Genomic DNA, 15765 nt, shown 5'->3' with positions numbered 1-15765 from the left:
ACGATAAAAGACTGGATGGACAAATGGCACTTTTAATACTTCTGGCACTAAGATACGAATCTCTTTTCTTTCTTTAAGGAATACCTCTAAAAGGAAGTCTCAACAAAGGAACACCACTCTCAGGAAACACTCTTGTGAGCAGCATCCTTACAGGAGCACAACTGCTGCACTGGCCGACAAGTCAGGTTTGCAGCTGAGCTGAGAAGAAGCCAGCAGCCAAACGCTTAGCACAGGTTCTACAATCTGCTCAGATATCCCCTTAAGCTTCATGTCACCCACTGGACGAGCAATCTTTGGGGTGTGACGGCACAGAAGTTCAGGACCGCCTTGCACCCCACTCAGCCTCTCGCAGACCGCTTCCTGGGGAACACCCGGGGTCCAGGGAGAAAGATCAGCAAGCTCCGCTCCCTCCTGACCCGCCAGGAATATTCAGCACAGCACCCACGTGGGATGGCAGAGGCGTGCACCCGGACTGGGGCCATTCCCACAAGGTTTTAGGAGCAGGGGGAAGCAGCAGTACGACTTTCTGAACACGCTTCTGTTCCCTGCACCACCACTTTCTCTGCTGTCTGAGACCCACCCCGATTAAAGCACACAAAATTAGCTTCTCTTTCGAGAAATCCACGGCTATGCCAGTGTCGTTTTTTATAACACAGTCACTGACTTACGAAAATCTTTATTTCTGCTAAGGGCCGGAAAAAACACGGACAATAAACGTTAGTAAGTGAACACGATTCAACTCCTTTTAATAGCTTTTGCATTATGAAAGCCGTGCCCAGGATTACAGAAAACAGCCCAGAGAATCACGACCGGTAGGCCCCTGGACGTCCCGCAGCCTCTCCTTCCTGACCTGCAGCTCCGGCAGGTCTCTGCTGCCCGTGGCCTCCGCCGGTAGCTCAAGAGATAACGTGCAGGGTTCGCTGCGGCCCCCCGCCTCCAAAATTATCCCCTGCACAGCACGCGAGCAGCAGACAGAAGAACACGGCCATCAGCGGCCAGCACGAGCAGCCCCCAGCCCACGCTTGCCGCGAGCTGACTGCAACAGCCTCGGCGGCGCTCAGCCCGATGCGTTCCCGAGCACCAACACCGGGACCAACAGCCCGGTACTGACGGCCTCCGAAAGCGGGAAGCTGCCAGCGGAGTTCCTGCCGTTTCAGTTACTCACTGCAGCCACTCAACAGGCGTACGAAGCAAGGCGTTGCCCAACCGCGTTCGTTTTCGTACCTCACGATTATGTAACTGTCGTGCGAGTAAAACATCCACGCAGACACGCGGCACGCAACAAGTGTCAGGGGAGGCCGCCGCGGGACGGCATTCTGCTACACGGAGCGTGCCGCGAGGTTCCCACCAGCCGTGACACGTAGCACCGGGATCACACCCGGGCGCAGGCCTCACCGCAGAGGTTGGTTTCAGTCTCTTGGAGCTCAATGCACACGGCGCTCTGGAAGCACCGAAGACTGACACCAGTCAGGGAGGATGACAGCTCCCGTTTCGTTGTCAGACACGGCTGATCGGTGCATCGCTGCCAGCAGGGCACAGGAGCCTCCTCAGCAGCTCCCTGCTCTCGTTCCCAGGGAACTGTTTTGAAACGCGCTTCAGCCAGAGCGTATTTGCAGAACTATTTTCCTCCCAAAAAGTACGGAAATAAGGAAGAGGTGAACCCTCTATTATCACAGGTTTAATGCAGCTCTAACACACACACAGCAATTTCGAATAAAAAAAGGATGCGGACATTAAATTCTCACCTCAGGCCACACAACCAGCACTATTTCCTACAGAGCTGGACGAATGCTCACACACAGCCTGAGGTCTCGCAGTACCTGTGTGAGCTGCAGGGAGCTAGGGGAAGGAGGCTTTGTTACCTTGCCACACTCCCAACTCCTGGCTGAGCCGTGCAACTCCCCATCCGGATGGGCTGCAAAACTTGGGAGTCCACCAGCAAAATTCACGTGCTCTGGGAGGCGTAAGAGCTGCTCTCTTGTCTGCATTCAGCTGGAAGAGAAACCGACCCCAGCAGCTTGGGGCTGGAGCATTTTACGAGCTCAGGACCGGAGCAGCACGGATACGCTGCTCTGAGAACTGCCCCTCTCTAGAAACTGAGCGGCTTGAAGTTTCTGAGTGCAAATTGGAGCCAAATGGGTCCCGAGGAAAACCAACATGTGTAACTAACCCTTGGCCAAAGCGGTGCAGCTCCGCCGCAGAGCCCAGCGTACCCCTGCAGCTCTGCTCACGGCAGGTCAGGACCGGCTCTGAACCAAGCTGCCCTGCTCTCGGTGCCGCCAGTTAACCTGTAACGCACCCCTCCGGCCTCAGTAACTCACCAGCCAGCTGGGAGCAAGCTTCTGAGCAAATCGGTAACTTCTACGGCTAGTCCTGCTTTGGGGGACTACCCATTTTTACAAAAATCGTTGTATTTCAAGCGTACGTCTCAACACCTCAGATACAGACCCAAAAAGGACTGCCTCCGAGCAGCTCACGCAGAGCAGAGCTGCTCACCACACTCACTCCGCCCACTGCAACGGCTGGGGAAAAGGCTCCACAGCACTGGGCTACAACCCCCAGCCCGAGGGGAAAAAAATGCCAGGGCTGGAAAGGACGTCCAGAGACGAGGCATGCGATTCCCTCACCCCGCCATTCCCACAAAACACCCACAAAACACCGTGCCGTGTGCTTCCCAGCTCCTCCAGGGGCAGACGCTTCCCTGTGCCGGAGCAGCCCGCCCCAGCCACCCCGCTGGCCCCGCAGAACCTCAGCGTGCCTTACACCGAGCCGTGCCTTACACAGAGCCGGCGTTTCCTGCATCTCTGCTGCAAATTGAGTAAGAACGGAGCGTGCCGGGAAAAGATCCGGCGTGAGTGCGTAATTAAAGGCCATTAGCTCAACGCCCGCGCGTGCTCCGCTCGCAGAAGCCAGCTCAGCTCTGGCATTTCACTCCACAACTACAATAGCTTGGACCTTGTCACCGCACAAACGCTTCGTGGAGTATTCTAGCACATCCAGAACAAATTGGAAAATAGAATAGTTTGGCACTGCGTTTTGGCATTTGACGGAAAAGCATGGAAACCACATGAATCACGCTGCTTCAGCCTCAAAATCTGAGCTCCATATGCTCGACGGTACTGTCAGCCCTACAGAGAAGGCTTCCCGCAGCCGAGTCCTTCAAGGCTCAGAGGTCTTCAAACACAAGCTACTCCTGGACTGCGTCTGAAAAACTCCAGCATAGCAGTTGCCAGTTTCATAGTCCTCAAAGAATTATTTCAGGAGTTAACAGGAACAGTTACACGTAAGATACATTTTTATAACTATCTTCAATGCCAAGCATGCAGAATTTTACCTGGTTTTGAGACAATATCCCAAAACTCTACATACACAACATAGTGTTACAGGTAGACACCAAGCACCTTTTTTAATGCTCACTTCTACCCAGCAGGCTACAATGGAAGCTACCAAAATAGCCTGTAGTTGCCCAGACAGCATCAGGAAGCATTTGGTATCTTCACGAGAAAGATACCGGACATACCTTTTGGGATAGCCTAAAGCTGTAGAGGTTATTGCAGTCTTTGAGATCAAAACCAGGAAGACAGGTGTTTCAGCTCACCCTGCGAGCCATGATTCCCTACACCTGACCTTGCCCCAAGCCCTGTCACTCCTACAGCTTGCTTCAAAACTAAAGCCATCTCAAAAACGAGGTAATACAGGGACGTACGCACCAGGTGGCAAAGTCTCCACAATTCACACCCTTACATACCCTACGTGACATGCTCCTAAATTAAAGTATTCTGTATTACTTCAGATTAGTAGTAAGGATCCATATTAAGCACTTTATCACTTATTTTCTAGTTAAAGATTTTACATATAGGTTCAACTTCATGCGTATTGATGGTATTAACACAAACTAAAATCCCTCCTAGATTTTTACTAGAAGTTTACCCCATATCTTTCAATCATTTCATTTATAATCAGTAACCCACACAAAAAATAGCCTTCCCTGAATCCCACATTTCTATCCAAAATGAAATCACATTTCCTTTTTTTACTAGCAACTGCGGCTGAATGTTGAAGCTGGAAGAGTTGCTTCTGTTTTCATACGCTTCTTAAGTGACAAAGGCTGCTCTTACTGACATTCATAAAAACAGACCTGCTTCCCCGCCCCCCGAGGAACAGCTGGTTAGATCAAGCCCCTCTCCTCAGCAGTTCTGTCACTGCATCGTCCTCTACCAGCATTTATACCGCTTCGAGACAGACACCTAGCATCTAGGCAAGAGCCAAGCAAGTCTCCCTCTTTCTCCCCCTCTTCACAGCAGCAGATGATTAACTCTTCTATTTTTAGTTACTAGGAGGCTGGTCTACAAGGACTGCCCTAGAGACCCCTCTCAATGGCTCAAATGTACCTCAGATTAGGAGTACAAATGCTCAAAGGCCCTGGTACAAACATTCACTGACTGCAGAAGAACCAAAGCTGGAGTCTGTCAAAGGTTCCTTAGCGGCTCCAGGAACCCCTGGTTTAAAAACAGATGACATGGCACAGCTGCCTGCCACAAAGCAGAACCCACGTGCTTTTGTCAAATCGGAGCGACCAAGGCAAAGCAAATACCAGGAGGCTGGCCGTGCAGCAGAGAACACGGTAGCAGAATTCCAGGGATTATCGTAGACCAAAGGGCTGAAAGATGGTCTTCCCAACTGATTTGTCACATATTCATTCCCCTCCCCTCCTGACATTAGCTGCAAGGAAGCTAATTAGCTCCTTCAGAGAAAGGGGAAAAAATATACAAAATCAACTTACACATACCAGTGTTAGATGAAGCAGCAAAGTGTTCAATAGGGCTGAGCATTAGAAGGTATTTTCAACAACACAATGAAATTAAAATATGGGAAACAGACCCCTGATGTATTACAGAATCACAGAATCGAAGGGGTTGGAAGGGACCTCAAAAGATCATGGGGTCCAACCCCCCTGCCAAAGCAGGCTCCTTAGAGCAGGCTGCCCAGGTAGGCGTCCAGACAGGCCTTGAACAACTCCAGAGAGGGAGAGACATTATAAGTACTTTCAGAAAAATGACTTTTTCCCCCCTACAGGTGGTAGACAAAATTAACTCTAGCAGGACTCCTAAGTACCTCAAGGGTATCTCTGATTTGAGTCCCATCAGTGAAATTCGGCCTGTCGCCCACAGCAGGGTAACAATCCCAAGAGACTCCTCAGCCTTCTGGTTCCTTACGATAATCCCTTGAGTGCAGAAGCCAGTGTGAATAATCCGAGAAATGTCCTACTGGAATACACAAAGAAAAGAGAGCAGGCCTAACGTTACTCCAAAAGCTCTTGTTCCATCTTACCTCACAGCATTACGTTGATCTGAACGGGTAGCTGCAAATACAGCTTGGAGGAATTGAAATACGCAATATCCAGACACTGCTTGAGCAATTTCCCCCGCTTTTGGTTGTCTAGGAAGACACCAAGCCTACAACCTGAACCGCTCCTCCAGCTCTTAAACTTAAGTGGGAAGAGCAGCAGCGGCCACACGAGCCTGGAAACAGGGCCTAAAGGCAGCACTGTGAGCAGTGGTGACGAAACCAGGCTAACCGTAAGACTGCATCCGACAAGACGCTGCCCGCAGCCCGAGCGCCCGGGGCGCAGGCCGAAGGGCCACCAGTGCTCCCTCCTGTAAGGGCCAGCGAGAAACCAGGGCCCGAGGGCAGAGCCACGGCCCCCGGCTCACCCCACAGCACCACTCCTTACTACCACCCCTCGCTCCAACGGGTCTGCTCACACAAGTGAATCTCTGCTGGGAGGCCCAAGAGCAGCGATGAAGGGCCCTCAGCCCCCAGCAGCTCCAGGCCCCCCTCTGCTCCTTCCCCGGCCACCACGCACACCCCGCGATCCCTCCTCTGCTGCACCAGGCGCAGCAGGGAGGGCAGAAGGCGAGGCACCCATCCAAAGCCGCCGTCTTCCCCGTCAGCCCAAGGGGCGCCCAGCAGCGGCTCCAGCTGGCCTCTTCTTCTCCAGCAGGAAGCATCACGATGCCCGCAACAGCCAGAGCTGCGAACCCAGGAGCTCTGCCTTCCGGGTAGATGGAATGAAACGAAGCTTTAGGTGGCCTGATGTAGAAGGGAACGGTACAATTCAGCGCCCAAATCAGCTTATTCGGAGGCCAACACACATCTCATCGGAGAAGTCTAGGGCTACTAGTTATGAAGCTCCTGTGAGGACGATACTCTTTAGACAGAAGGAATGGATTTTATGAGTAGCTTGAGTATCACGGTATGCTTTACATTCAGTACTGAAATAAAACAAGCTAAGCCATCATCAAGTCGATGTTAACAGGCAAGTTTATCTTCTCACCCTGCTCTAAAATGAAGAAGCTTAACCCAAAACCTCTGCAAGCCTGCACTCGGGGAAAGGGACAGCCTGTTCAACGTGCTGCGTTCAGTCCAAGAGCCCCGCTCCCGGCTCCAGGGAAGCACCACTTGGTTACCCTGCCACAACAGGGCCCCCTCCTTTTCAGCACAGGTCAAACCAGGCAGGAATACGCAGGTTAGAACAAGACCTGCCGCAAGAGTCGTCCCTACAGCCAAGAACGAATAAATAAATACAGCTGCAGCTTTACTTACGCTACCTGCACTTGTAGGTCACCGGAACGCTGCTTCGCAGTAACCCCAAGCACAGCGCAGTAACAGCGACCGCCACAGGCCGTGCGCTGCAGCAGGAAACGGAGGGGTCTCAGCCCGGCCTGAAAGCTGGGGTACCACTGCGACAGCCACACCACCGATGCACGGGCACGCAGGGGCTCACATGTCCTAGGAAATGGGGCTTCGTTTACTACTGCTACAGGTCAGTGACAACGAGCACTACATCACCAGGAGCAGCAGCCCCTTGCTGTTAGCGCCTCGCTCCTGCCGTGCGCAAAGCTCCCCCCGTCCGTCAGCAGCACCTTGACGAATGGCACTGGGGAACATAGCCCTGTTAAATGGAGGGGGTTAAAAAAGAGGAAATAAAGCAGTTCTCTGGAGACCTGGCCCAAAACGTACACCATCGAATCAGGGCCGAGGGGAGAGGGTGAGAGGAAGAGTGGGGTGCTCCTGCAAGCAGCAGCAGCTCTCTAGATGGCCAGCCCTTGGCCAGGCCAGGGATTAAGGAAGAAGGGCCAGGTCACCTGCTCGCTGCGGCCTTCTCCCCCTGCCTGCATCCACACCGAGCCACCTCCCTGCCAGCCATGCCAGCCGAAACGTGCCCACCAGTCCCTGAATGCCCACGGGACTTGGGCCCGGCCTCCCTGTCTGCCCCAACAGGACCTTGCAGTGGCGCAGGCTCAAGCCCCACACACACAGTCAGCGCCGAGACTCCTGTCCCTCCGCAGATGGGTCAACTTTGTCAAAAGCACTGGGGAGAGTGCAGCGACAGCTGGTAAGCAGGACGTGCACAGGAGCCTCGTTTCCTTGGGCAGAACGCAGCGTAAGAGCTACGAAAGATGGTGTGACCTTAGCACAAGTTGCCCCTGGGTGGCAGAAGGATGTAAAAAGCCCCAAAAAGCCCACGAGAAGAAAAAGGGGGGAGTTGGAGCTGCTTGGCTACGGCTGCCTGGCACGCACTGAGCGGGCAGACCCAAGGGACACAGTGCGTGTCTGGGGGCTTGCAGCAGGAAGGGTTTCTTCTAGCTGGTAGCTCTGGGGGAATTGCTTAATGTCTCTTTTTTTTTTTTTAATTGTAATTCTTTTTACTTCATAGGTCACCACACAAAGCTTGTAGACCTGCTGTAAGCAGTACTCATCATCAATGTTATTTGCCTTTAAAACCACTGCCCTCTGCCTTGAAGAATAGCTGCTCATGTTAAATAATTGCGGTAAGTCTAGTTACCAAGTGCCGGGAACAGCTCGTATGGACAAAAAAAGACGGAACACTGTTCCCTTTACTTCTCCCCAGAGAAAACACCTTGCTAAGAAGCGCCTCCCGAAAGGCCAGCGCAGCTTTCTGACCTCTCTGCTACTCCTCTCCCGTTTAAAATCCAAGAGTAAACAACGTGCGAAAGTAGCATTAATCATTGCAGAACATAGAAAAGACAGAGGGAAAACTTTCCCAGACCCAGTGGACATGAAGACAAGTCACAAAGGACTGCAGATCAGCTGGAGCGAGGTCTGTGAAACCCCAGGTTGCGCTCACCCACCTCAGGGCAGGCGACCTGGGGGGCAACAGCAGCCACGAGCCCGCGGGCTGGGATGAGCAGACGGAGACAGGCCGCCGGCAGCGGCACGTGGCAGGAAAGCGAGCGCAAGGTTCAGACAACACGAAGGAGGAGCACCACGGGCCGTCTCCTTCCTTAGAGGCTGTCAAGCCCTGAACAACCTGCTGCGACACCGGGGCCGCCCCTCCTGGAGAGGGAGGTAGGACAGGGACTGCTGAGGTCACCTCCAGCCCCAGCGACCCCGTCAGCTCCAGGCGGCACGCTACAGCCATGCATCGCTGGACTGTTAACCCCGAGTTGACGTTTACTAACATTTTTCCTTCCAGATACTCTCAAGCTAGTTAACTGACCCTGCCTGTCTCATGGGATTCGCTCTGGGCTTCAAGCAGTACTGGTTTGTGCCTTTCGGGCTCTGACAAACATCGGTTTTACATCCTCCTCCTCAGGGATCGGTACCAGAACACGTTCACACGCAAAGGCTGCAGCACTAAATTACCTCTGCTCCTGCCCTCCTCCACGAACAGGGAAGAAACATTGCGAGAGGTGTGTCACGGCCTGGCAGACAGCAACGGAGCAACCGCACAGAGACACGGCCGATGCAGAAGTAAATGGAGCTACTGAGGAGCCTTTGAAAAGGGAGCCACAATTTAAATTATTAAAGCAGTCAAACCTTTAATGAAGTTGGTTATAGCCTCATCCTAAGACTAAAGGAAACTGCCTCCTGGTTCGTCAGCACCAGGATTTCTAAGCAGTGCTCAAGCCCTGTAATTCAGGCACTTTTTATGCTATGTTTACATAGTGCTAAAAGCCACAATTTACCAGAGTAATGCCACACTTAACTTGAGACTGGAGTTCACAGCTCTGTAAAACACAATCCAGACAGTCACATCTCTGCCAAACTGCTAGGCTTCTGAGCCCAGGTTGACTACACTTTGAATGTTAGCACACAGAACTGGCAGTGAAGCTCTTTCCTTAGAGCAAAGACAAGAGGAGTAGGTGGATTCAAGTTCAATACTGTCTTTAAAAAGGAAGTACTTGGAAGTTTCATTGGTATTAACATCGGCAGTATGATTTGCTTGTAAGTGCCTTCTGTAGCTAGCAGGATACATGAAATGCTTATTTTAAGATGCCTGTCCCACAAGATCAGTTTGATATATGGGGAATACTGGAAGACCCCCCAGGCAGCATGAATTTCTAGCCAGATCAGACACACCAGGCTGAGAATGCATTCACCTGAACAGAGAGATGCAAACTCTGCCCCTCTCCTCAGAGCTCTTTGAAAGAACTTTCTGACGTTTTTGCTCACCTGACTAGATCGAGGGATCTTTGTGAAGTGTCTGAGACAGACCCAAGAGAAGTACCTAGGAAACTTAACTCAGAAGAGACAGAACGCAGCCCGGTACTCCTGAAAGGTGACCTTGAAAAGGCTATTGCAAGCAGGAAAGCAAAGACCCCAACATTATCTCACGACATACGAAGATGACTTGAAAAAGGACTTTAAAGAGACGGGGTACATTAAGTCTGACCTTCTCTGTTCGTTCTGGAAAACTTCTGCAGGAGCACCAGCTGTTTCTCAGCTCTTGCACTCTTACTGAAGGGTCGTGATCTTTTAAGAGCAGCATTTTAGAACAACTGATTCGTGTACATACACACACACAGAAAACGAGAGGCTGGTTGGGGAGGAGTTAAGGCACTCTGGCCAAGAATCCCGTTCTTCCCTGCTCATTCTCTCCAGTGTCTCTTGATTCTTGCAGAGTCATTATTTCACTAGTTATTCAAGCATTACACGGTCACCTCAGATATTCAGCTCTCTCCCACCTGAACCTCAAATACACAGAGAAAGATTTTTCACACAAACTTTTCTGTCCCTCATTAGCTTTACGAAGGGAAAGACTAGCAGAGACAAACTGCCCCGCACCTTTACCCAGCTCAACGTTTTTTAAGCTACCTTTTTGTATCATTACCCTCCACCTATCTGTTCCTTCACCATTCCATGCGGACGGAGCTTGCAATGCTGGCGCAAGGAGGATGCCCTCCTCTGTAAGGCAGAGGACTAACAGACCTGGCTCTGAGAGCTTGAGGCCTTCTTCCCTCACGCGCCTGGGCTGCAGCCATCCAGTTCCCAGCAGCTCAATTTCTGCCCTATGCAAATCAAAGAATTAAACATACACAGTACTGCTGCCGTGGACATAAAAGGCGTTTTGCAGATTTAAGGAAACTGCCCCCAAGCTTACCCTCTCCACAGAGAACTGAAACAAACGCTGTGCAGAGGGAAAACGCGCATGTTACCGGCTACAGACTGCTTGGAAAGTTTTGGGGGCTTCCCCCCCCCTTTTTTTCTTTTCCTTTTTCTGGAGAAGATCAGGTTTGTGGTAGCAAACACAGGAATCACCAGATGTAAGGTATTAGCACCCAGATGCTCAGTCCTGTTACACTAGGCACTACACAAACACAGAGCAGTCAGAAAATACACTAGAGGCTGAGCTACGCCGTCAGGGGAGCAAAGTTAGCAGGGAGAGGCGACTGCTGCCCACATGCTGCAGGCGAGGAGGATCTCCAGCTTGGCACAGAACGAGGGGTGCCAAGAAAAAGCCTGGCGCTGCAGGAAGGTGCCTTGGGCAGGACACATGCGGCTGGGGCAGCGCTGCCTGGCAGGAACACGAGGCAGCCAGGGGCTCGTAGCCACGGGGGGAGCTGCAACGTTATTAAGGCAGATGCTAAAGCGACTCTTGTACCCGTAGAGCATAGCTAGCAACAGACATTTTAGACCCTGTATTCATAAGTGCCTGGAAAAAAGGAAGAAGCAGCTAAGACGGCGCAGGTTAGAGATCTAACTGAAGAAATAAAAAAAAAAAACAGCTTGTGAACTTGCTACTAGACAAAAGATCAACTACTTTTAGGGGGCGGGTGCTTGAGCTGGGATCTAGACCACCGGGGAGGCAGGCACAGATAAGACGAAGAGGAAGAGATGGATCTGAAGAATCAGCACGGAGACACAGCTGAAGCGCTTCACAACAGTAGACAAGAATTGTTTGGGAAATACAAAAGCCCCCTGGAACCCACTCCAGAAACCTGCCCAGGCCTTTAAGTCTCCAGAAGGAGCCAGCATGTCTTTCTGGTAGCGCTACACCTTTCTCACGAGGCGCCCCGGAAGGCTGGGAGGCGCACAACACCCCCTCCCTCAGCACATCGCAGACACCGAAAGGCCACCGGCGTCTCAGGACGCTCCTTCCCGCAGCTGTGAGACAAAAAAAGCATTTCGAGCCCGCCGAGGGAGCCTGCGGGGAGCCGGGCGGTGCCAGCCCCCAGCGCCCTCAGCGAGGGCCGGGGCCCCGCGTCCCGCCCGGCGCTCCCAGCCGCCCAGCTCCAGGCGGCGGGGGCACGGCAGGGCCGCCCCGCAGGGCCCGGCAGCTCCCCGCCGCCCCGAGGCACGGCGTGACCTTGCGGCGGGGCCGGGGCAGGGAGCGACGGGGGCTGAGGACCGACCCCGCTCCCCTCCGCGCCGAGGGGGCCCCGGCCCGAGCCTCCCCGGCCCCGCGGCGGGGCTGGGCCCGGAGCCCCCCGAGCCCCCCGCGGCCTCGCCCGGCGGCAGGAGGCGCCCCCCGGCCCCGGCGGGGCTCTCACCGGAGATACTGCGCGCACAGCAGGCTCATCCTCCGCCGCTCAGCCGCCGCCGCTGCGCCGCCCCGCCGCGGCTCTCACAGGCCGGGCCGGCCCCACGCCCTCAGGCCGCCGCCGCTGCCGCCGCCGCCTCCGGCCGCCGCCGCCATCTTCCCGTGCAGGGCCGCGGGGAGGGGCGGGAGGGGAGGGGCCGGGGGCCGCGCTCCGGCCGGGCACGGGCCGCACCGGGAGGGGGAGGAGGAGGAGGAGCTAGAGCTGCCGCGGCCGCCGCTTCAGGTGCAGGTGCAGGTGCAGGCACAGCCGCCGCCGCCCTGTCCCGTCCCGTCCCCGCCGCCCCTCCGGGCCCTCCCGCCCCGCCGGCCGCACTTCCGGGCCCGGCCCCGCCGCCACTTCCGGCGGCGCCACCGGCAAAGCCTTCCCCCGCGCCTTCCCCCCCACCGCCCGCCCGCCCGCAGTGGCGCCCGCCGATTGGCTGCCCCGCTGCTATGGCAACCCCCGGACGGGAGGGGGGGGGATGAGCAGCGTGTCGCCATGGCAACCGCGGCGCCTGCCCGGCCCGCGGCGCGGCCCCCGTTCTCCTCAGCGGGCGGGCGGGGAGTTCGCGGCCCGCCCCCCCCCCCCCCCCAGCGCAGCAGCCATTTGGCCGCCTGGGCCAGCGTGAGGAAACGGAGCAGGAATCGGAAACGGGAGCGCAAAACCTGCCGCGGGGGAGGGCGCTGAGGGCCGGCACAAGCTGCCCGCAGGAGCTGTGGATACCCCGTCCCGGGCGGTGTTGGAGGCCGGGCTGGATGGGGCCTTGGCAAGGTCCCTGAGGACAAAGCACAAACTGTGTTTTGAGAATGCACCCCTCGTGGTTTTTTTTTCCAGGTTGAAATGAGAACGCGCTTGGGGAAGTGGTTTCTGTGTTGGAACAGAAGCCTCCTGAGGTGACGGGATCGCTTTCCCGGTTTCCTGGCAGCTCCCAGCACAGCACCCGGGGCAGGGCTTGGGGCTCTGCCTCCATCCCTCCTCTGCGTGGGCTCTTGCCTGCAGAGTGGGAACAAACTGGGCAGCACTGGGCAAACTGGGGCTGTTCTCACCTGCCCAGAGCTTGCTCTGGGGTCCAGGGGCTGCTTCCCCGTCCCTTCTTCAGTCTCAGCTAAACCTTTCCACCTTTTTCCCCTTCTTTTGCTAGACAGGATCCCCTGCCAGAGGCGTCCCCCGAGGCAGAACGAGACTGTACAGCATGACTACAGCACAGCCACCAAACTGCAAAGGGTACTCTGGCATGTCCTCTGCTTCCTGTACCCCATGGCAGCAAGGCCTTGGTGCTACCTGCACTGTTATGTAAATTAGAAGGTGGCTGCAAGGACAATTTGATATAGATGTATTTTTTTTAGCCAGTGTTAGCACCGTGATGGACTTTATACGATGCAACTGGAGCACTGGCTTGTCTCTGTGACTCTGAGCACACTTCTGAGCAGAACAGGTTGGGTCTGTCCAAACAGGAATTTTCAGTGCTGCCTCACCCTAAACTCAGCTTCTGCATGTGGATTCAAAGACAGAAGCTTAATTTGGGGTGTTTTGGCTAGGTGGCACATCCAGGGTGGCACATTCTGGCTTCCTGCAACATCTGTTCGTCCCACGCACATGGGTCTCATCCGTCATGCCACGTCGGGAAGAAGCAAGGAGTGGGCTGCATTGACTCTGTGGCTGTCTTGTTTAGTCTTGTTTGAGTCCAATTCACTTCAAGAGCCACTTCAAAAGCCCCGAGAGAGTTGCATGGGGCAGAACCGATTACTGAGTCTTGGGCAGCCTGCCACACTGGGGAACAAACAGTCCCAGTGTTTCTTACTAATTTCTACTCCAAACCTTTTTGGAGGCAAGGGGGGTACTTTCCTTCCATTTAAGGAGGAGCCACAAGTCTGTCTCCTCTTACTTTTATTCAAAGAGAGTTGTGATAAAGGTCTTATCTTCAAAGAAGCAGATTTCTCGTAGAGGTCAGAGCATATTATAATTTTTATTGCTAATGAGTCAATAATTGTGGTCTACCATTTTATTAATTACATGGTACTGGGACGGATTTGATCCACAGATGAGCCCGGTTGACCAGATAGCCCAAGAACGCAGTGAATAGCAATGTATCCTGTCTCTGCAACACAGCCAAAATGCTGAGGAGTGAAGGGATCCTGATCCAAAAAGTGAATCTGCTTGGCATCCTCCAGCAGCCTAAAGCATTGCAGAGCCCAAGGTCTCCTTTTTGTGTGTGTAAACTCTCCCCGTTTTCACGCAGGGAGGTGGCCACCTGCTGACTCCCCACCCGTCAGACCTTGACTTGTGGATCTGTGAGACATCACACTGGGCTGCCGTTCCAGGTGAAAACCTGGGGTCAGGGAAAGCTGAGAGTACAGAGCACAACAACCAGATGAGAAAACCCTAGATCCTCTGCCGATTTGGTGATTATTTCAATCTCAGTATTATGAGTCTGGGAAATGAGCACTTGAAGCAATTGAAGAACTTGAAGGAAGAAACAAAGTATGAAGATACCCAAACAATCTTAATTTTGCCCTGTATCAGTCTCTCTCAGTAATTATGTTGCTGCTATTAAAATGTATTTGTTGTCATCCCAGATTTTATTACGTGGGTTTTTAATCAGTGACATGTTAGTGACAAAAGCCTCGTCTTATCCTAATTATAGCCTCATGGCTCCAAATATAGTCTATATGCAAAACTTCAGAAAATTTGAGTCTATAAGGGTCTGTAAAGTCTTCATTGTTCCCTTGCAAATACCATTCCAGACAAAGAAAAAAAATAAGACAAAGAAAAAAAAATGTAAAAATGCTGCATTCCTTAAAGAAATCCCTTTTAATCCTTACAATTCAGAAAGTATCTAATAGATTTAATTCTGACAGTGTGTGCTGCACGTTCTTGACAGAGGTACTTACCCACTAAATAAAAGCCAAATCCCTCTTGGAAGGGAAGGACAAAGCCTCCATCTCGCAGCCCCAGCCTGCACAGCCCAGCTCAGAGCATAACTGCGCAGATCAATCCTGCACGGCTGAGCTGTAACCTCAGACAGAATCGGGGACGGAAAAGTGCCAGCAGAGCTGATTGCATCTGTGGCCAATGTTCAGCTGCTGAATATAAGCAGGACAGAAATCTGCTACCAAGCTGACCTTCCCCGGGAGATATCCTGACGAGGCAGCGTCACATCCCAGGAGTGCTGGGGATGTTTGCAGAGGTGGCTGCACCAGGCTCTTGGGTCCACGATCGCAGTGTCCCCAAGGGCCCCCAGGAGCTTCACCCCACAGCACCCTGTGGCAGCTTTGTCCAGGCCACGAACCGCGCGGGGAGCAAAAGCTCTTGAGCTAGAAGAAGCGCTCAGTGGTTCTGCTCAGGAATTTTCAGGCCTCGGCTGGAAGTCACTCTGTTCACTGGCCGAGAGCCCTGCTCTCTCCTTCCTTGTTTGGATGGCTGTGCATGATTTGGGTCACCAGAAAGGGACGTCCCACAGGCTGCCCCATCCCGTGTGGCCTCAGACCTACTCACCATAGCTCTGGCAGCTCCCTCCAGCTCAGCCATGCTCGTGCCATAGCAGCTGCCCCTATGCTTCTAGTTTGTGCGCTGTGTGGTCACTCTGTCACCAACTGGTTCAGCTTGGCTGTCTCCCTTGTGCTTTGGATTAAGTAAAAATTGTGTTTCGAACACCTTGCCTGGGCTTTAGTTCCTTTGCTATGAAAGGAAGCAACGCGCAGTGGAGTGAGACAAGGAGCCCTGGGACCATCGCTGCCTGCGCTCTGCCCGAGCTGCGGTCGCTGCCGCTGCTAAAGGCGCCGAAGCATCTGCAGTGGGAGAGAAGCACCCTCATCCCCCCGGCAGCAGATGTAGAGCCACCTCCTGGTTCAGTGCCAAAAACTTGGCAATTCAGGTCACCCCAGTGCCCCTCCAGTGCTTTACCCAGCAGTCACGCTTCTGCCCCGAGGGGACTGAA

At 53.7% G+C, this 15765-nt stretch overlaps 1 protein-coding gene across 7 annotated transcripts in view; it reads right to left on the bottom strand.

Moving 5' to 3' along the window:
• SMG7 (SMG7 nonsense mediated mRNA decay factor) overlaps positions 1–11938 on the bottom strand; it is a 51142-nt gene extending 39204 nt beyond the window's left edge. For 6 of the 7 annotated variants that reach the window (XM_067001777.1, XM_067001778.1, XM_067001783.1 and 3 more), the window contains exon 1: positions 11799–11937. In XM_067001777.1, coding sequence (XP_066857878.1) covers positions 11799–11827 — 29 coding nt within the window. In that variant the 5' untranslated portion in view covers positions 11828–11937. Of the gene's footprint in view, positions 1–11798 lie in introns of all 7 variants that reach the window. The other variant, XM_067001780.1, reaches the window with a different exon arrangement.
• Between the last annotated feature and the right edge of the window lie 3827 nt (positions 11939–15765).

This window comes from Anser cygnoides, chromosome 8, assembly GCF_040182565.1.
Source record: "Anser cygnoides isolate HZ-2024a breed goose chromosome 8, Taihu_goose_T2T_genome, whole genome shotgun sequence".
In the NCBI taxonomy this organism is placed as follows: Eukaryota; Metazoa; Chordata; class Aves; order Anseriformes; family Anatidae; genus Anser; species Anser cygnoides.
This window is presented reverse-complemented; position numbering and strand designations above follow the sequence as displayed.